General features: G+C 36.2%; 2 protein-coding genes and 1 long non-coding RNA gene across 4 annotated transcripts; all 3 read left to right on the plus strand.

Annotated features, from left to right (window-relative positions):
- The first annotated feature begins 1999 nt into the window (after nt 1-1999).
- On the plus strand, nt 2000-5644 carry LOC121241933 (glutamate receptor 2.3-like). The gene is made up of 5 exons (XM_041139793.1): nt 2000-2216; nt 2472-3766; nt 3945-4254; nt 4405-4811; nt 4904-5644. The coding sequence occupies exons 1-5, from the start codon at nt 2009-2011 to the stop codon at nt 5549-5551; spliced, it is 2868 nt and encodes a 955-aa protein (XP_040995727.1). The 5' UTR covers nt 2000-2008; the 3' UTR covers nt 5552-5644.
- A 1588-nt stretch (nt 5645-7232) lies between these two features.
- Nucleotides 7233-8660, plus strand: LOC121241934. 2 transcript variants are annotated; one of them, XR_005935845.1, is made up of 4 exons: nt 7233-7330; nt 7539-7641; nt 7745-8035; nt 8603-8660. It is a non-coding gene; the product is annotated as an uncharacterized LOC121241934 (long non-coding RNA). The 2 variants fall into 2 exon arrangements; XR_005935844.1 differs by lacking the exon at nt 7233-7330 and having other exon boundaries at nt 7414-7641.
- A 1891-nt stretch (nt 8661-10551) lies between these two features.
- On the plus strand, nt 10552-11868 carry LOC121242194 (protein FAR-RED IMPAIRED RESPONSE 1-like). Its single transcript, XM_041140087.1, has one exon. It carries the CDS (start codon nt 10552-10554, stop codon nt 11866-11868), a length of 1317 nt encoding a protein of 438 aa, XP_040996021.1.
- Nucleotides 11869-16707: the final 4839 nt, after the last annotated feature.

The following is a 16707-nucleotide window of genomic DNA, read 5'->3' on the forward strand; positions in this document are numbered from 1 at the left end:
CTGATTTGTAATTAAAGCATACTAAATACACGCTGCACTTCCCCATAACGTTAAGTGTACATAACAATTTCCTAGATTTGGAAAATGGATGGGTTTTTCTGCTACCATATATGCATATAATTAACAGAACTACTTCATCTGCCATCGACCTCAAGCTAGCGTGTGACCAAGTCAAACGTCGCTTGGGATGAGAAGGAGATTAGTCAACTTCAAGGGAATAAACAGAAGTATGTTACCGCTTAGTACGCCACTTCCCTTCCCTAATAAATACATTCTCTAATACTTAAAAACTAACACCAACCTTGATAATGACCTGATTTGTAATTACAAGCAGTACTTCCCGGCCTAAATTTAGTCCTGGTTTGCTTTTCATACTAAAATCTAAAATTTTAAAAATTTTAAAACTCTTTTGTCTCATCATTACAATTTTTTCAAATTTATATACAAAAAATAAAATAAACAATTCAACTTTTTTAAATCTCAAAATAAAAATAATATTAAAAAAATATATTCTAATAATATTTTATTCAACTTTTTAAATTTAATCTCAACTCATCTCATCTTTGAAAACAAACGAGGCTTAGTCTCCACTCAAAAGATGATTGGGAGTGACCAAGGCAGGCAATGCATGCATAGGTAAAAGTAGTTTAAATTTATAATGAAATGTTTATTTCATTTTACAAAGTCATATATAAATATATTGATACATGCAGTAATCAATTGGGAAGTCATGCATGCGAATTAACTAAGAAATTGCCACTCCATTAATGGTCCTAAAGTCGCATCAACATGGAGTTTTCTAGTTTCTTCACCAAGTTTTATTTTTTATAATTAAATTCAGGGCACTGATCAATTGAACTGCAATAACTTTACCTACCATGCACGTTCGTACCTTATAATAATATTGATCATGAGTATAATGTAAGTCATGTCACTTAGCTTGGTCCAAAATTCATGATTAACTAGACAATTATATGGTATCTTTGATCTATTCAAAGTTAACGAAGATGAAGACAAAATTAATGAATACTGTGTGTCAATATATATATATATATATATATTCATCTAAGATTTTTTAAATGTAATCAAAATTAAATGTCTTTATAATATATCTGTCACTTAAATGAATCTCTAATTAAAATATGACAAATTATCATGTGTAATTAGGAATGATGTCAAAAAGATAATAAATACTCACAACAAAAAAATTGTATAATTGTGACTAGTTATTTCTTGCAAAAATGACAATAAATAGTCGTTTTCATTATAAATAATCTGTCACAAATATTCATTTTTCTTATATTTACTATTCCTAATATTTTTTTTCCCAAAGACAATAAATAAAAGAGGTAATTTTTTTGAATAAATGTAAACATGATGATGACCTGCAGTAATAATTTGCATAGATAGATTAATTACAAGGCCATATTTTGCCAAGATCCCGATCCATCGAGTTATCAATAATATTGGACAAAAAAGGTGTACGTTCTATTTTGCAGAAAATGCCTAAACATTTTTTTAAAAAATAAAAAATTCACAACATTATTAAAAAATATTTTCTTAATCACTGAGTAAAAAAAAAAGGTCATTCGAGATACAAATTCGAGACCCAAAGCATTTCTCCTTGTTAATTGTTGCTGGCATTGCAAGTTTTGACAACTAATATATATATTTGTTTTTCATTGAACTTGGATTTTTATTTTTTGGCAGGCACATTAAATTAAATATCATTACAATTAATTAATCATTTGTGATCATTGGAGCATGCATTCTCGATCCTTTTAGAGTTGAAAATTAACAAGTTATTAGTTGGCTGCTTTCATCTTATCATCCCATTCATATCATATGATAATTAGCAAGATTCTTATTCTGACAGCTTGACAGCTTGAATCTTATATATTAAAACCTCCAGCTTCTTGGCACTGCATGTTCAAACCTAAACATGGGTGTGCCTACCAGACTTGCTTTCTCTCTTTTCTTCTTCATTAATGTTATTTCTGATAAGATTATGTTGGCCAAGGCACAGATCAACACCACATTAACTCCAGTTAATGTGGGTGTGATTCTGGACATGGATTCGTGGTATGGGAAGATGGGGTTCAGTTGCATCCAGATGGCTCTTTCCGACTTCTATGCCTCTAATAGTCACTATAAAACCAGGCTGGTTCTTCATGTCAGAGACTCCAAAAGGGATGTTGTTGAAGCAGCTGTTGCAGGTCTCTCTCTCTCCCTCTCTCTCACACACACACACTCTAGGGTTCCATTCCTTTCTGTACTGATTTTAGAATCATATTATTAAAGGCAATAAAGTAATAGATCATGATATAGAGCAATTTCATGTTGTTATATGCGTTCGCTCTCTCCATTTCATATTTTCTGTTGTCACCCTTTGGTTGTAGCCATGGACTAATGAGATCAACTGATTTTGAATGTGATATTGCCATATTTTGATCTTTTGTTTTGGAACACAGCCCAAAACCTGATTAAAAATACGGAAGTGCAAGCCATCATAGGGCCACAAAACTCGATGCAAGCCAACTTCGTCATCAGTCTTGGACAGAAAGCTCAGGTGCCCATTATATCATTCTCAGCAACAAGCCCTTCTCTTACTTCGCTTAGGAGTGAGTACTTTTTTCGAGCCGCTCAAAATGACTCAGCTCAAGTGAAAGCAATAAGTGCAGTTGTTAAAGCCTTTGGATGGAAACAAGCCGTGCCCATCTACGTAGACAATGAGTATGGGGAAGGTATAATACCCTTCTTGATTGATGCCTTGCAAGATGTTGATGCCCGTGTTCCCTATCGAAGTGTCATTGCTCCATTGGCCACGGATGACGAAATTGGTCAAGAACTTTACAAGTTGATGACAATGCAAACTAGAGTCTTCATTGTGCATATGTCACAGATCAGTCTCAGTTCTCGGCTTTTTAGCAAGGCAAAAGAGATCGGAATGATGAGTGAAGGTTATGTTTGGATCATTACCAATGGGATTGCCAATCCCATAAGTTCGATAGAACCTTCAATCCTTGATTCCATGCAAGGAGTATTGGGTGTAAAGACTTACATTCCCAAGACAAAAGAACTTGAAAATTTTGCAGTTCGATGGAAAAGGACATTCCAACAAGAAAATCCCAATATTACCAATGTTGACTTGAATGTCTTTGGCCTATGGGCTTATGATGCTGCTTCAGCACTAGCCACAGCAGTTGAGAAGGTTGGGGGTGAAAATCTTGGTTCTGAACAGATCATGAATGCTTCAAGCAACTTAATTTCCCAAAATGGTCCAAAACTTCGTGAAGTGCTGTTGGAAGCCAGATTTAGAGGCATTGCTGGGGAGTTCAGCCTTCCTAATGGGCAACTGAGATCATCAACTTTTCAGATAATCAATTTGAATGATAATGGAGAAAGAGTAATTGCATTCTGGACTCCAGAAAATGGACTTGGAAGGAAGTTGAATTCAACGAACACAGTCGAATATTCCACTTCGATGAATGATCTAGGACCCATTATATGGCCAGGTGATCAAACCTCTGTCCCAAAAGGTTGGGAAATTCCAACGAATGGAAAGAAGATGAGAATAGGAGTTCCAGTGAGTTCCACTGAATATGTTAATTTTGCACATGATCCTAGCACTAATACAACGCATGTCACTGGGTATTGTATAGATATATTCAACGCTGTAATGGAATCGTTGCCATATACTGTTCGCTATGAGTTTATTCCTTTTGCAAAGCCTGATGGTCGAATTGCTGGTACTTACAATGATTTGGTCTATCAAGTATTTCTCGGGGTCAGTATTATTAATCTTCATCTTATTAGACCCTATCTCTTAGCTTTCTTGATCATTTTCCCTATAGATTTCACTTGCTATCTAAATGAAGGCACTCGTTCTGTTAATAGAAATAAAGAAAGTAAAGAGATATTTGCTTGACGCGTGCATGCAGAAGTTCGATGCTGTGGTTGGAGATACAACAATCATAGCAAACAGATCCAAGTATGTGGATTTTACATTGCCCTACACAGAATCCGGAGTATCAATGATAGTGCCACTCCGAGACAGCAGAAGGAGAAATGCATGGATATTCTTGAAGCCTTTGAGCTGGGACCTTTGGATCACGAGCTTTTGTTTCTTTGTTTTCATTGGCTTCGTGGTGTGGCTTCTTGAACACCGAGTAAGCGACGATTTCCGTGGGCCTCCTTCACATCAGATCGGGACAAGCTTATGGTATGCCTTCTCCACCATGGTTTTCGCACAGCGTAAGTTCCCACTTCCCAATTTTCTCGCATCCCTTTTGATTGCCATGAAAAATATACTTGTATGAATTGCATCTCAAGTGCCTTATTAACTAATTAGTATTAATGATGCAATCAAGTTCTATTCTGAAACCCTTTCAAATTTATTTACAGGGGAGATAGTGATAAGTAATTGTACTAGGTTTGTGGTGATCATATGGGTTTTTGTGGTGCTCATACTTACTCAAAGCTATACTGCAAGTTTGGCGTCCCTCTTAACAGTTCAACAGCTGCAGCCAACAGTTACTGATGTTAACAAGCTTATTAAGAATGGGGAGAAGGTTGGCTATCATAGAGATTCTTTTGTTTCTGGAATCTTAAAAGAAATGAAGTTTAAGGAATCTCAACTCAAGGAATATGAGTCCAATGAAAGATGTGATGAGCTTTTGTCTAAAGGAAGTGCAAATGGTGGTATAGCTGCTGCTTTTGATGAAACCCCTTACATGAAGCTATTTCTAAGACAATATTGCTCCAAATACACCATGGCTGCATCAATATACAAAACAGACGGATTTGGCTTTGTAAGATTTCTCATTTATCATTTGCATGCAGTTCCTTTTTGTTAGCCTATAGTTTCCCAAGCAGATTTCGTTTGTTTTATCATGACTTGCAGGTATTCCCAATAGGTTCCCCTCTCGTAACCGATATTTCAAGAGCAATTTTAAAGGTGACCGAAGGAGAGAAAATGAAAGAGATTGAAAGTGCATGGCTACAGAAACAAACCAATTGTCCAGACTCCTCCAACACCCAAGTTTCTTCTGACAGTCTCAGCCTCGCTAACTTTTGGGGCCTATTTCTCATTGCTGGTGTTGCTTCCTTATCAGCTCTCATCTTCTCCATATCTATGTTCCTTTACAAGGAGAGGCAACACATCTTCATACCTTTCGATCCAGATCAAGGCTCTATATGGAGTAGATTATGTCATATTTTGATGATTTTCGATGGAAAAGACTTAAGCTCGCATACGTTTAGAAGGAAAGCACTGCAAGACCAAAGAAGCATTGACAGTGCTCATTGTGCAGGTGCAAGTGAAGCCTCAACAAACATTAAATGCTTTGCATGTACATCAAGCTATTCAGCACAGACAGACAACCACCCAGCTATTTTCCTGGAAAGCCCAGAAACACCAGCTTCTAGAGAATATGGTGATCCTAGTACAATGAATTGTCAATTATCTCAATTAGCAACATCTATTGAGCTAGTTGGGTACCCAAATCAAGAGAGAAAAAACCCCATAGAAATAGATCTTAAAAACAGTTGAAAATAGATGCATTTCCTAGTCTTATCATAGTTAACCATTATACCACTTTTGTATAGGGCTCGTGTTCTTTGTCTATATCATAGTGGTGGAGAAATAAAGACATATAGTTGATTTGGCATCTAGTATGGAATCACATGGAACTACATGGGCTTTATTCTCCATGTGGGAGTTGCTTAGCAGTCATGATCAATTGTATAGATTTGTGAAGATTGGAAGTGAGAAGGATCCATTGTAGCCTATAAATATTACGTGTAAAAAAACTATTCTCATCGAGTTGAATAATAGAATCAAAGTCCTTTAGCTAATAATTTCTTCAATTCTTCCTCTCTCTTAGTTTGTGTGTTTTTTAATACTCACTTGAGCTAAATGCATGGGTACCCAATTCAAGAGGGACTAAGAACCTCAAAATAAATCATGAAAACGATTAGGTATACATTTTGCATTCTTATTTGATAATCACAGATGAGATAAGAGTATTTTATTATAAATTGAAGGCAGTACTTGTAGTTCTATATAAGAGGACTGTATAACAGTCCTAGTCCATGAAATGACCATCTTATCCCCATTTTAATCCATGAATTGACTAAATTACCCTCCTTTCTCTAGAACCTAAACTTGAAGCAAATTGGAACCAAATTCAAATCGCATCCCCCTGTTCCTACGTTTTTCCCTCTGCACTGTGCATGCCCCTCAACCTGAACAAATCTCTCCTCCACCATCGAGAAGAGGACCTTCAACCCACCATCGACGGATGAAACGACCTTCTCCACCATCGACTGCCGACGACCTCCTTGGTAGAGAACCTTGATCTGCGCATCCCCATGCTCCTACGTTTTTCCCTCTGCGCTGTGCATGCCCCTCGACCCGAATGAATCTCTCCTCCACCATCGAGAAGAGGACCTTCAACCCACCATCGATGGACGGAACGACCTTCTCCACCATTGACAGACGGAACGCCTTCTCCACCAATGGACGGAACGCCTTCTCCACCATCGATTGCCGACGACCTCCTTGGTAGAGAACCTTAATCTACACTTGTTTATTTACATACATCATGGGTTGTTTTAGCTAGTTTGCACTCTGGATAACACATTGATTTTATGTTTTAGCTAGTCCTACTGTCGGGTTTTGGTTGTTTGTTGAATTAGTCTGTATAAATATAGAATAATCATGTTTTAGGATGGACAATCTGATTTTTGTTTACTGAATCAGTGTGTATAAATACAAAATAATCATTCATGAACAAAATCAAGAGGCAAAACACTTAAGAAAGTATGTAACTGGTGAACTTTTACAGGGTTGAGGACTCGCGCTCATATGGAGTGAACTAAAAAGTATGTAATAGGAGCAAAGTGGAAATTTACTTTGGCTGAAGTGTTGAAATTTATGAACACCAGCTTATAGGGGTATAGTTACTGTGAGATTTTAGCTCAATTGAGGTTTTTTTCTAGTTTGATACATCCTGCAATTGTGGACATGCAAGATGATTTACATGAGTTGTAGACTATGATTTACATGAGTTGCTTCTTTCCATGCTTATAATTTTTTCCCATTTTACTTTACTATTTAAGTGGGTTGGATAATTTTTCATATAAGATCTAGCCATTTGGTAAAATTCACTCGATCAAATCTTATTCTCCAGATAGTATGATGCAGCAGCCACATTATGATTGAGGGTGTAAGGCCCAGTCTCTTCATCAAAGTGGCCTGGATCAGTGCGTGAAAATGGCCCAGCCATTTTAGTGTCTAGTGAGAGTCCCGAACGACGTCGTTTTTGAGGTGAGTGTTTTCTTCTTCAACTTCCGTTTCTTTCCGCATTTTTTCTGTTTCAGTTTCAGATTCTCCCGCGCCTCTCTCGCGCACGTCTCTCTTTTCTTTTCGGTTTCATCTTTATTTCCAGTTGTTGGCATTATTTTGAGGTTCCGAATCCCATGCCCTAGACTTCCTCATTGTTTCGGTTTCTCTCTTGCGCTGCATCTTATTCCAGTGAGTTGCCGTCTGCTGCATCTTTGTTTCTCTCCATTTTTACGTTTCTGTTCTTCCTCTGCAAGTCAGCGAGTAGTACCTCTCATTCCTCCATTTTTCGACTGGTATGTGTTTCCTTCTCATCCTTTTAGGTTTCAGTTTCATCTACTGAAACTGTGCAGATTCTGCTCCTTAGTTTTTGGTTTGATTTAATCTCTTTTTCTGCAGTTTCTGTTTTGGCAGTGAGGTTTGGGTTGCGTTTGTGTGTCTGGGTGTTGTGCGTGGTGAGTCTTCAGGTAAATCTCTCTCTTTGCTCTCAGGTCGATGCCTTCCCCGTACTTTATTTCTTTGGTTTTATGCAATTCCGACTTTGAATTGTTCTAGGCGGTGCCGTTGTTTTCTTCCCCACTCCAAAACCCCACTTTGACGCTCATTTCTCTTACAGTCCAGTTGGTTTCACTTCTGTCCACTCAGTGTTTAATCTCTTTGCTGTGGTTTGGCTTGAACTCTGTTGAACGGGTAAGGAAGCCGTGAACCACTCTCTTTCATGGTGTAGTTTATGACTTTTAATTGTTTGAGCATGGAAAGGATTTCTTCTGTTTATAATCAGAGTCGAGGGCTTAGCAAATATGATGGTTTGGTTGTTGTTGAAGGGGTATAATTTCGAAATTTTTGTTGAGGTGCTGTGGTATATTGTTGGGTTGACGTAGGGTGTAGGATGAGTTCTGTATTTGTTCAGGGTTATGTTAGTTGTTCTGAGTTTTGAAATATTTGTGTTGGAGGTACGGTAAAGCATTTGGATACTCTTTTGAGTAGGTGCTGTTTTTATATTGGTGGGTTGGTATTTTTGACCATTGAAGTAGATTAATATTTTATTTATAAGGTGGACGTTGATCTTGGGGAATGTTTAGGATAATACCAAAGACTAGTACTTGATTCTTGAGTTGGATTTTCGGGCTGTCCAATGTTTTTTTTTTAAGTGGTTGTCTTAGTGAGTTAATTGTGGGTTTTTTTTAATTATTAGATGAAGTTATGCCAATTGTCGTTTAATACTCTGTGCGTATTTCTTGAATTTTTTATGAATAGGTGATGAGACTGATAGAGGTCTTTTTCAAAGCTTAGAAAATACGCTGTAGGAGTCAGGTAAGCGGGGTTCCTATGCTAGGTTTTATACAAGTTAATAAGACTGAGGTTGATTTTATGAAAACTTGCATATTTTGTGTTGTGTTGGGAACTTGTGAAAATAAAGATCAACCTCGGTCACTCATCTGCATTATTTATGAAATCTGTGTGAAAAAGGAAAAATATGTTCTGGCATGCATTGTGTAGACATGAGCTAAATTCTGTCATGTGGTTTCTGAAATCTGAAAAAGGAGCGATATTGAGAATATGAAAAGTTGTGTATTTATTTAGAAAGATGTTCTGACTTTGTGTTCAGTGTGGGTAAACTGTCTGATTCTGTTTTGGTACTCTATATTATTTTGATATAACATTTGAAAACCTTTGGCATGGTGTACTGGTTTTCGTATATGACTCTGTCTCTGCTTTGCTCTGCTCTGCTCTGTTATGCTCTGCTCTGTTTGGGTTGGTACCAACTTCTCTGTCTCTGAGTGCACCCACTTTGGAAACAAAGTAGTTTTATTGTGGTCTTTCCTGTGTGCACACTCGGGGCTCCGAGAAGAATAAAGGAAAGATTCACCTCTGTCTCTGCCTGGTTTGGCCACCGGGGTTAGCACAACCCTACCACGGGGGTGAAACATGGTCTCTGCTCTGTTTGATGCTCTGTTTTGATCTGATGATGATACTCTGTTTATGTTATGCCAAAGTACTATGGGTTTTACTTGTCTTAAAAACCATCGCTCTGTTATTTTGAAAATATGTTCTGTTCTGCATGATAACTCTGGAAAATATTTTATTCTGCATACTCTACTTTATAAATGCTCATGTTTGCACGCTAGCATATGATTTCTGCTTACTGAGTTGTTGATAACTCACCCTCTATCATTATAATATTTTTTTCAGATGATGTGGTGAGTCCAAATGAGGACCTGGATTAGAATGCTGTTTGTGTTTAAGCTGAGGAGATGTTGGTAGAAGGAGGACTTCTGGTGTTCTTAGTTTTAATGTCTTTGAGTTTTATTTATGTCTTGAGTTTAGTAAGATTTATGAAATATTTAGTTAGTTTGTTATGACTATTGGGAGGTTATGGACCCCTTTGATTTATTATTATTGCATTAAAGATTGTGTGGAGTTTGTAATGAAATTATTGAGAAGATATGAGATTGATTTCATTTATGAAGTTTTTGGAGATTATCCTTTGGATGTGTTGGGAGACATGTTTATGAGTGACAGGTAGTAATTCTCCAAGCCACCTGGGTTTGGGGCATTACAGAGGGTGTATGGTTTGAACATGTTTTAGTATTTTCATTTTTTATTTTATTCTTGGGTTTTAGCTAGTTTGCACTCTGGATAACACACTAATTTCATGTTTTAGCTAGTCCTGCTGCCGGGTTTGGGTATTGAGAAGAGATGATTTAGGGATGGACAATTTGAACTTTGTTTCTAGCATTTATTAACTTTTGTTTCAATTTTTTTCTATTTTTGATTGTCAGGTTCGCTAATTTGTTGTGCTTTAAATATTTTTTTTTACTTTCATGTTGTGCTTTAAATATATGAAGATTGTTCTTGATGGAGAAAGGGGAAGAATGCACATCTACTAGGTGACCGCTGTTTTTTTCCGAAAGCAGTAATTATATAGATCCCCCAAATGTGAGAGATGATGAGGTAGTGATTGATAATCATGGTGTAATGCTGAGGAATGATGATGATGATGTGGTTTTAGAGCCAACGTTGAGAAATGATGATGATGGGGTTTCAGACCCAACGTTAAGAAATGATGATGATGGGGTTTCAGAATCAACACTGAGAAATGATGATGATGAGGTTTCAGAGCCAACGCCGGGGATTTTTTTAAAATTGAGAAAGAACTCATTTACTACTACAAGCAATATGGGAGACATGCTGAATTCTGCATAATGACCCAAAGAAGTAAAAGGGAAGATGATGAGAGTGTTAGATATGTAACACTTGGGTGTGCTCATGGTGGTAAGACAAGGAAACGTATTACCAACATTTCTAAACCATGCTCGACAACAAAGACTGATTGTAAGGTGAGAATTAATGTAGTTTTGGCTGATGGTGTCTTAAGTATAGCTACTGTCTACAATGCACATAACTATGGGTTAAGTCCACAAAATGCAAGATTTTTTAGATGTAATCGCGCAATTGATGATTCCGTGAAGAGGCAGTTAGATATTAACGACAAGGCAGGCATATGTATGGCCAAAAGTTTTAACGCATTGGTTGTCGAGGTTGGTGGTTTTGACAAACTTTCATTTATTGAAAAAGATGCAAAGAATTATATAGACAAGGCTCGCTACCTTAGACTTGGCAAAGGAGGTGTTGATGCACTTCATAGTTATTTTGAGAGGATGCAGTATAAGAATGATGGGTTTTACTCATCGATGGATTTGGATGATGGTGGTCGATTAAAAAATGTCTTTTGGGCTGATGCACGCAATAGAGCAGCATATGATAATTTTAGAGATGTTGGGACATTTGATACAACATACCTAACAAATAGACATGGCATGCCATTTGCTCCGTTTGTTGGTGTTAACCACCATGGACAGTCAATACTTTTGGGAGTAGGCTTGATATCAAGTGAAAATATTGAAACATTTGTTTGGTTATTTGACACTTGGTTAAAATATATGGATGGGAGGGCGCCAAAAGCTATCATCACTGATCAAGACAGAGCTATGAAAAATGCTATTGCAATAGTCTTTCCAAATACCCGGCATAGATACTGTTTGTGGCACATAATGAGAAAACTATCAGAGAAGTTGGGCTCACATGTTGAATTTAAGTATGGGTTGAAAAGTGCATTGCAGAGATGTGTTTATGATTCTCAGACTTCTGACGAGTTTGAGAAGTCTTGGGAGGTGTTTATTGACATTTACAATTTGAAGGAAAATGCATGGCTTCAAAGTCTTTATAGTGAGCGAATGTATTGGGTTCCCGTATATTTGAAAAATATATTTTGGGCTAGGATGAGCACAACTCAGAGGAGCGAGAGCATGAATGCCTTTTTTGATGGAGATGTTCATTCAAGGACTACGTTGAAAGAAATCGTTGATCAATTTGACAATGCACTGAGAAAGAAAGTAGAGAATGAGATTGTAGCAGATTTCCACTCATTCAATTGCATAGTCCCTTGTATATCTCATTTACCCGTGGAGAAAAAATTCCAAGCAGTGTACACGAATTATAAATTTAAGGAAGTGCAGTAAGAAGTAATGGGGATTATCTACTCATTGTGTTGTCATAAAAACATAAGATGCAATTACCACGTATCAAGTTAATGACCAAAGGGTAGTTGAAGACGACATCAAGAAGTCAACTTTGTAGGCGTACTTCAATGAAGATGAGTGTGAGACAAAGCGCATGTGTGGACTATTTGAGATGAGAGGGATTATATGTAGGTACATTCTTTTAATTTTCGCCGCAAGGGATGTTCAGGTGTTGTCGAAAAAATACATTATGTAGAGGTGGAGGAAGGACATTAAACGTAGATATGCTCTCTTTCGAAGCAGTTACGATGACTTGAGTGGTAAACCAACTGCTAGTCGGTACTCTGGTTTGATAAAATTATGTTACCAAGTAGCTACAAATGCATGTGAAAGCGAAGATAATTTTCTGGACATGACACAGAAGCTAAAGGTAATGAATGAAATTTACACTAAATCGAAGCCCCAGGCCACAGTTGCAAGCACTCATGCTTCCATTGATGCCGAAACTAGAAGCTCGAAGAAAGTGTTGAGCCCTAGTGTTGTCAGAGGTAAAGGCAGGCTACCATCAAAGAGGAGACAACCTACAATAAAAAAGTTATAAACTAAAAATAAAAAGGCTAGTGGCAAGCGATAAAGAAAGAATGCATGGAAGATTTAAATAATGTGATTTTGATATAGTTTTAACAAATTTATGAATAAGTTATGTCATTTGTTTATGTATTCAAATGTAGCCCCCATCACAAACGGAAGATGTATTAAACCCCACAGAATCGGTAATACTGCATGACACACTAGAAGCTATTGTTTCACAACTACGTGGTACACAACAAAACGTTATTTCTCAGATAAATGTTAAATAATATTCTTTTTTGTCTATATTTTGAACAAATAATGCTGAGTTTTGCATGATGTTTTACAGAATATTTCAAACTACTTGCAGGTGAACTTCGCATGTCCTGACCCTCTCAATGATTGATGAAAGACATGGTAGACTGCTGCCCCCATCAAAGTATTTGAGATTTGAAGACGTTGTAGAATGTATGTTGACAAAAGTTCATAACTTCAGTTGTATAACTCTACTTTGTATTCTTATAAACTTGGTGTATTATTGTAAGATTGGATATTTATATCATTTTAAGAGTATGAATTATGTTATAGGTATGAGATATGTTATTATTGTTCGGAATGAGGATTGATCAAAGTGTTGGATGCTTATATTAAAGTGTTGGTTCAAAGTTATAATCTCATGGGTTTTATTCAATGTAGAACAAAATACATAAAATATAGTGCAAGAAAAATATTTTTCATAACCATTCATAATGTTCATAAGTCTGATGGGTTTGAATATTACAATATTGATAAAGGTTGTAAACCTATCTATTACAACCTACTTAACAACATTACACAGTTTGATATACACTGCTACTAATTTGTAACTGTTCTTGATCCTATCCAACAACAAAATATTAGAATTGCAAATCCCCAATACACGCAGGGTCGCATGCTTGTATGGTTAATATCTTTCATTACACCATGAAGCTCATCCTAATCATTTTGGATGTCATCTTCTGATTTTTGCATCTGTACCCTTGCACGTTGGAGTTCTATCTCCCATTTTTGGAGTTCTTCCTCTCTTTTGGAGGCGACGTTCTCTTTCACACATAACTTTTTCTTCATTTTCTACTTCAATATCTGCCCATAAAAAGTACTCGCAGTATGGCCTTCCCTACAGCAAACATCTAATTAGTGTGAGAAATTACAATTAATACAACAATATCTAAAAAAGGTTGCACACAAAATTTTTTTTAGTGTTACCTCTCTATTGTAATTTGGACAAGAATAAAAAGGTCGGCTTGGATTTTTTGTTGTTTTCGATAATTTTAAACGTGCCATCTCTTCGCCTAGACATTTTGGAATATGATTCGAAGAAAGTGAAGAATGCGATGAAGACATTGCGTATCAAAAATTTTACACAGTTCTCGAAACTATGTAATGCTGGAAATGTGTTATGCCTACATAGAAAATGGATAAAAGTTAGTAATTGCTGGTCTAGTTGACTGAAGTCCGGGGTACAAAGTTTTGAAATTTGTCTTGGGTCTATTTGCTTCTGTTTTTTGGATTGAATGTATTACTAAGTTGTCATCGTATATACATGCAAATGAATATCTTGCATATCAATTAGACTCATAGTTCTTAGAAATGACCATTTAGTTTGCCAAATGGGGTGCAAATTTGGAGAAACTTAGGATAGGTAGGGTAAAAAAGTTGGGTTGTAGTCTGCGTGAAGGTATTTTTGATAGTATATATACTCATTGATTTGCCACTATGACATGAAAATCTTTTTTTACTTTTACAATCTCAAGAGATGAGAGGGATTGGGGCTGAAATGACGATGGGTGAAAGTTGAGAGGGATGAATGATGTGCCAAATTTTCATGTTTGGCACTTTGTTCAAATGTTGGGCTGTTTTCTTTTATCAATGAATGCTTGATTCTTTGCTTATATTATACATTAATTTATATATGCTATTTTCTAACTATTAGTTGAATTTTTAGTTATTGTGGTATTGAGCACGGGATCTTGCTATCTAGTGGACATTCTTGATAATCACTCGTGTGGAGAACTCCATGAAGAATTTCTGCCCTGTTTGTTATGAGGTTCAAGCTTTGAGTGTAGACTTTTTTTAAAGTTAAAAAGAGTTTTTTGTTCTAACAAGTTGCTTTTATGCAGACAGTATCTTTTTGACTCAATCAAAGCCACCAAAATTTTGAAGTGTGGACACACAATGCATATGGACTGCTTTAATGACATGAAAAAATAGAATATGTTAAGTTCAGCTACTTTTGAAATTATTTATTAATTAATGTGCCATCTCTTAGTATTCAAGCAATAAGTGAGTTGCAAGAAGCCTATGAACAAGTCTACAAGTTCAAACACATAAACTGCAAGCATAAATTACCAAATAGGAACCCATTCACAAATTTGAACAAACATGTAGAGTGCATTTCTAAAACCAGAAATATTTTCTACAAACAAGTAAAGATCTTAAAATAAATTTACAACCAAGCAAAACCAATTTAAGAAAGAAAGAATGCGAAGAATTACATGCAGAACCAATTCAAGATTCACGTTCAAACTAGAAAAACTCATGCTCAGCAAGACCAACTACCGCTCAAATCGTAGAGAAGGAAATCCCTCACCAAGATGGAGATGGCCACGCTGCACGATGTAGACGAAGATGGCAACGACGCTGCGCGATGGGATTGGGCACGGCGACGGCACTGTGCGTGCGTGCGCGATGGGCTTGGTCTGGGCGATGAAGGGGTCTGGGGGCTTCGGTCTGGGGTCTGGGGGTTTCTTTTCCTGGGTTCTAGGGGTTTCTTTTCCTTTAATAAAATGCAGTGTTTCATTTATTTAATGAAACGCTGCGTTTTATTAAAGGACTGCATTGTAGACCCTGAATGGGGGATTGCAATAAGAATTTTTCTAAACTTAAATGCCATAAATATGCACAATCTGTAGACACATTCAAATAATCAAAAATATGTATTTTATTAATATCAACATTCAGTACATACATATCGTGATCTTTCACGCCTTTCACTGACACATTGCCCTTACTTATTACAACGGTTTCAGACTTAAACTCAGCTGTGTAGCCTTTCTGATCTAGTACAGGAACTGATACTAAATTCCTACGTATACTAGGTACATATAAATCGCTAAGTAAAAGAACAGAACCATTCACTTTGAATTTACATGTACCTTGCCCTAAGACATCGCAGCATGTATTGTTGCCCATATACACTTTGTGCTCTCTTGTTTGTTTATCTTCAAGTTTGACAAAGATATCTTTGTTCCTGCATATATGTCTTGTTGTTGCAGAGTCAACCCACCATGAATCTGACGCTGGTTCCACTAGCATTATTTCTGAGATTGTCATAATAATTTCCTTACTTTCTTGTGCTTTTCCCTTATTAGGACATTGTGATTTGTAATGCTCATTCTTTTTACACTTAAAACAGTTTCCAAAAAATGGTTTATTCTGTTTCCTTTTTAACCATTTCTTTTTCTTAAATTGTTTTGGCTTTATCTTGTTCTATGTAGAACATTTGTCATGAGCTATCAATAAATTGGATGATTCATTATCTTTATTCCTTCTCTTCATTATTTCTCCTTAAGTACTAAAAGTATTGGAAGCGATATCATTGTTACTTCATTTTCATTGGGTGTTAAAGAAATAACAATGTGATTCCAAAATGAATGAAGACTATTTAAGATTGTCTTTTATCATTGAGAGGATGACCAACATCATGTAATTTTTTTGCAATTAACTCCATTTGAAATACATGATCGCCAGTATAATCATTCTCTTTTATACAAGTCCAGTTATACTTATCCAATAATAACTGTATGTAGGTATCCGACCTTAAACCATCCATAATTTCTTTAGCAGATTCATAGTCTTCAAATAAAAAAAATAATGTGATCACTCTTGCAATGCAAAATTAAAGTTTTTGCCCATGCATTGTGTTCTATCCATTTATTTTTATTTGAAATGCTGCTCCTACTTTCACTTACTCTATTTTCTACAATTTCTTCCCATGGCTTTGGTGTTGTTAATGTATATATGGTCTTTTCATGGGTTAGAAGAAAAGTTATATACCTCTTCCAGGCCCGAAAATTTCTTCCATTCAGTTTTTGTATTCCTGAGGGATCAATACTTTTCTTTGGTGTCATGAATAATAAACCTTTAAAAATTAATCAACAAGAAGAATGCATAAATAATAAATGTGTACTATTTAAATACAATAATTCAACTGTAAAAAAATTAACCCTT

This window comes from Juglans microcarpa x Juglans regia, chromosome 8D (genome assembly GCF_004785595.1).
Source record: "Juglans microcarpa x Juglans regia isolate MS1-56 chromosome 8D, Jm3101_v1.0, whole genome shotgun sequence".
Taxonomy (NCBI): domain Eukaryota; kingdom Viridiplantae; phylum Streptophyta; class Magnoliopsida; order Fagales; family Juglandaceae; genus Juglans; species Juglans microcarpa x Juglans regia.

Bases quoted from the DNA above. Each gene is read 5' to 3' on its own strand.
- LOC121241933 (XM_041139793.1), top strand. From the start codon at position 2,009: ATGTTGGCCAAGGCACAGATCAACACCACATTAACTCCAGTTAATGTG. The intron at 3,767-3,944 runs GTCTATCAAGTA...TGCATGCAGAAG, and splicing joins CTGGTACTTACAATGATTTG to TTCGATGCTGTGGTTGGAGA. The intron at 4,255-4,404 runs GTAAGTTCCCAC...ATTTATTTACAG, and splicing joins CACCATGGTTTTCGCACAGC to GGGAGATAGTGATAAGTAAT.
- LOC121242194 (XM_041140087.1), top strand. From the start codon at position 10,552: ATGACCCAAAGAAGTAAAAGGGAAGATGATGAGAGTGTTAGATATGTA.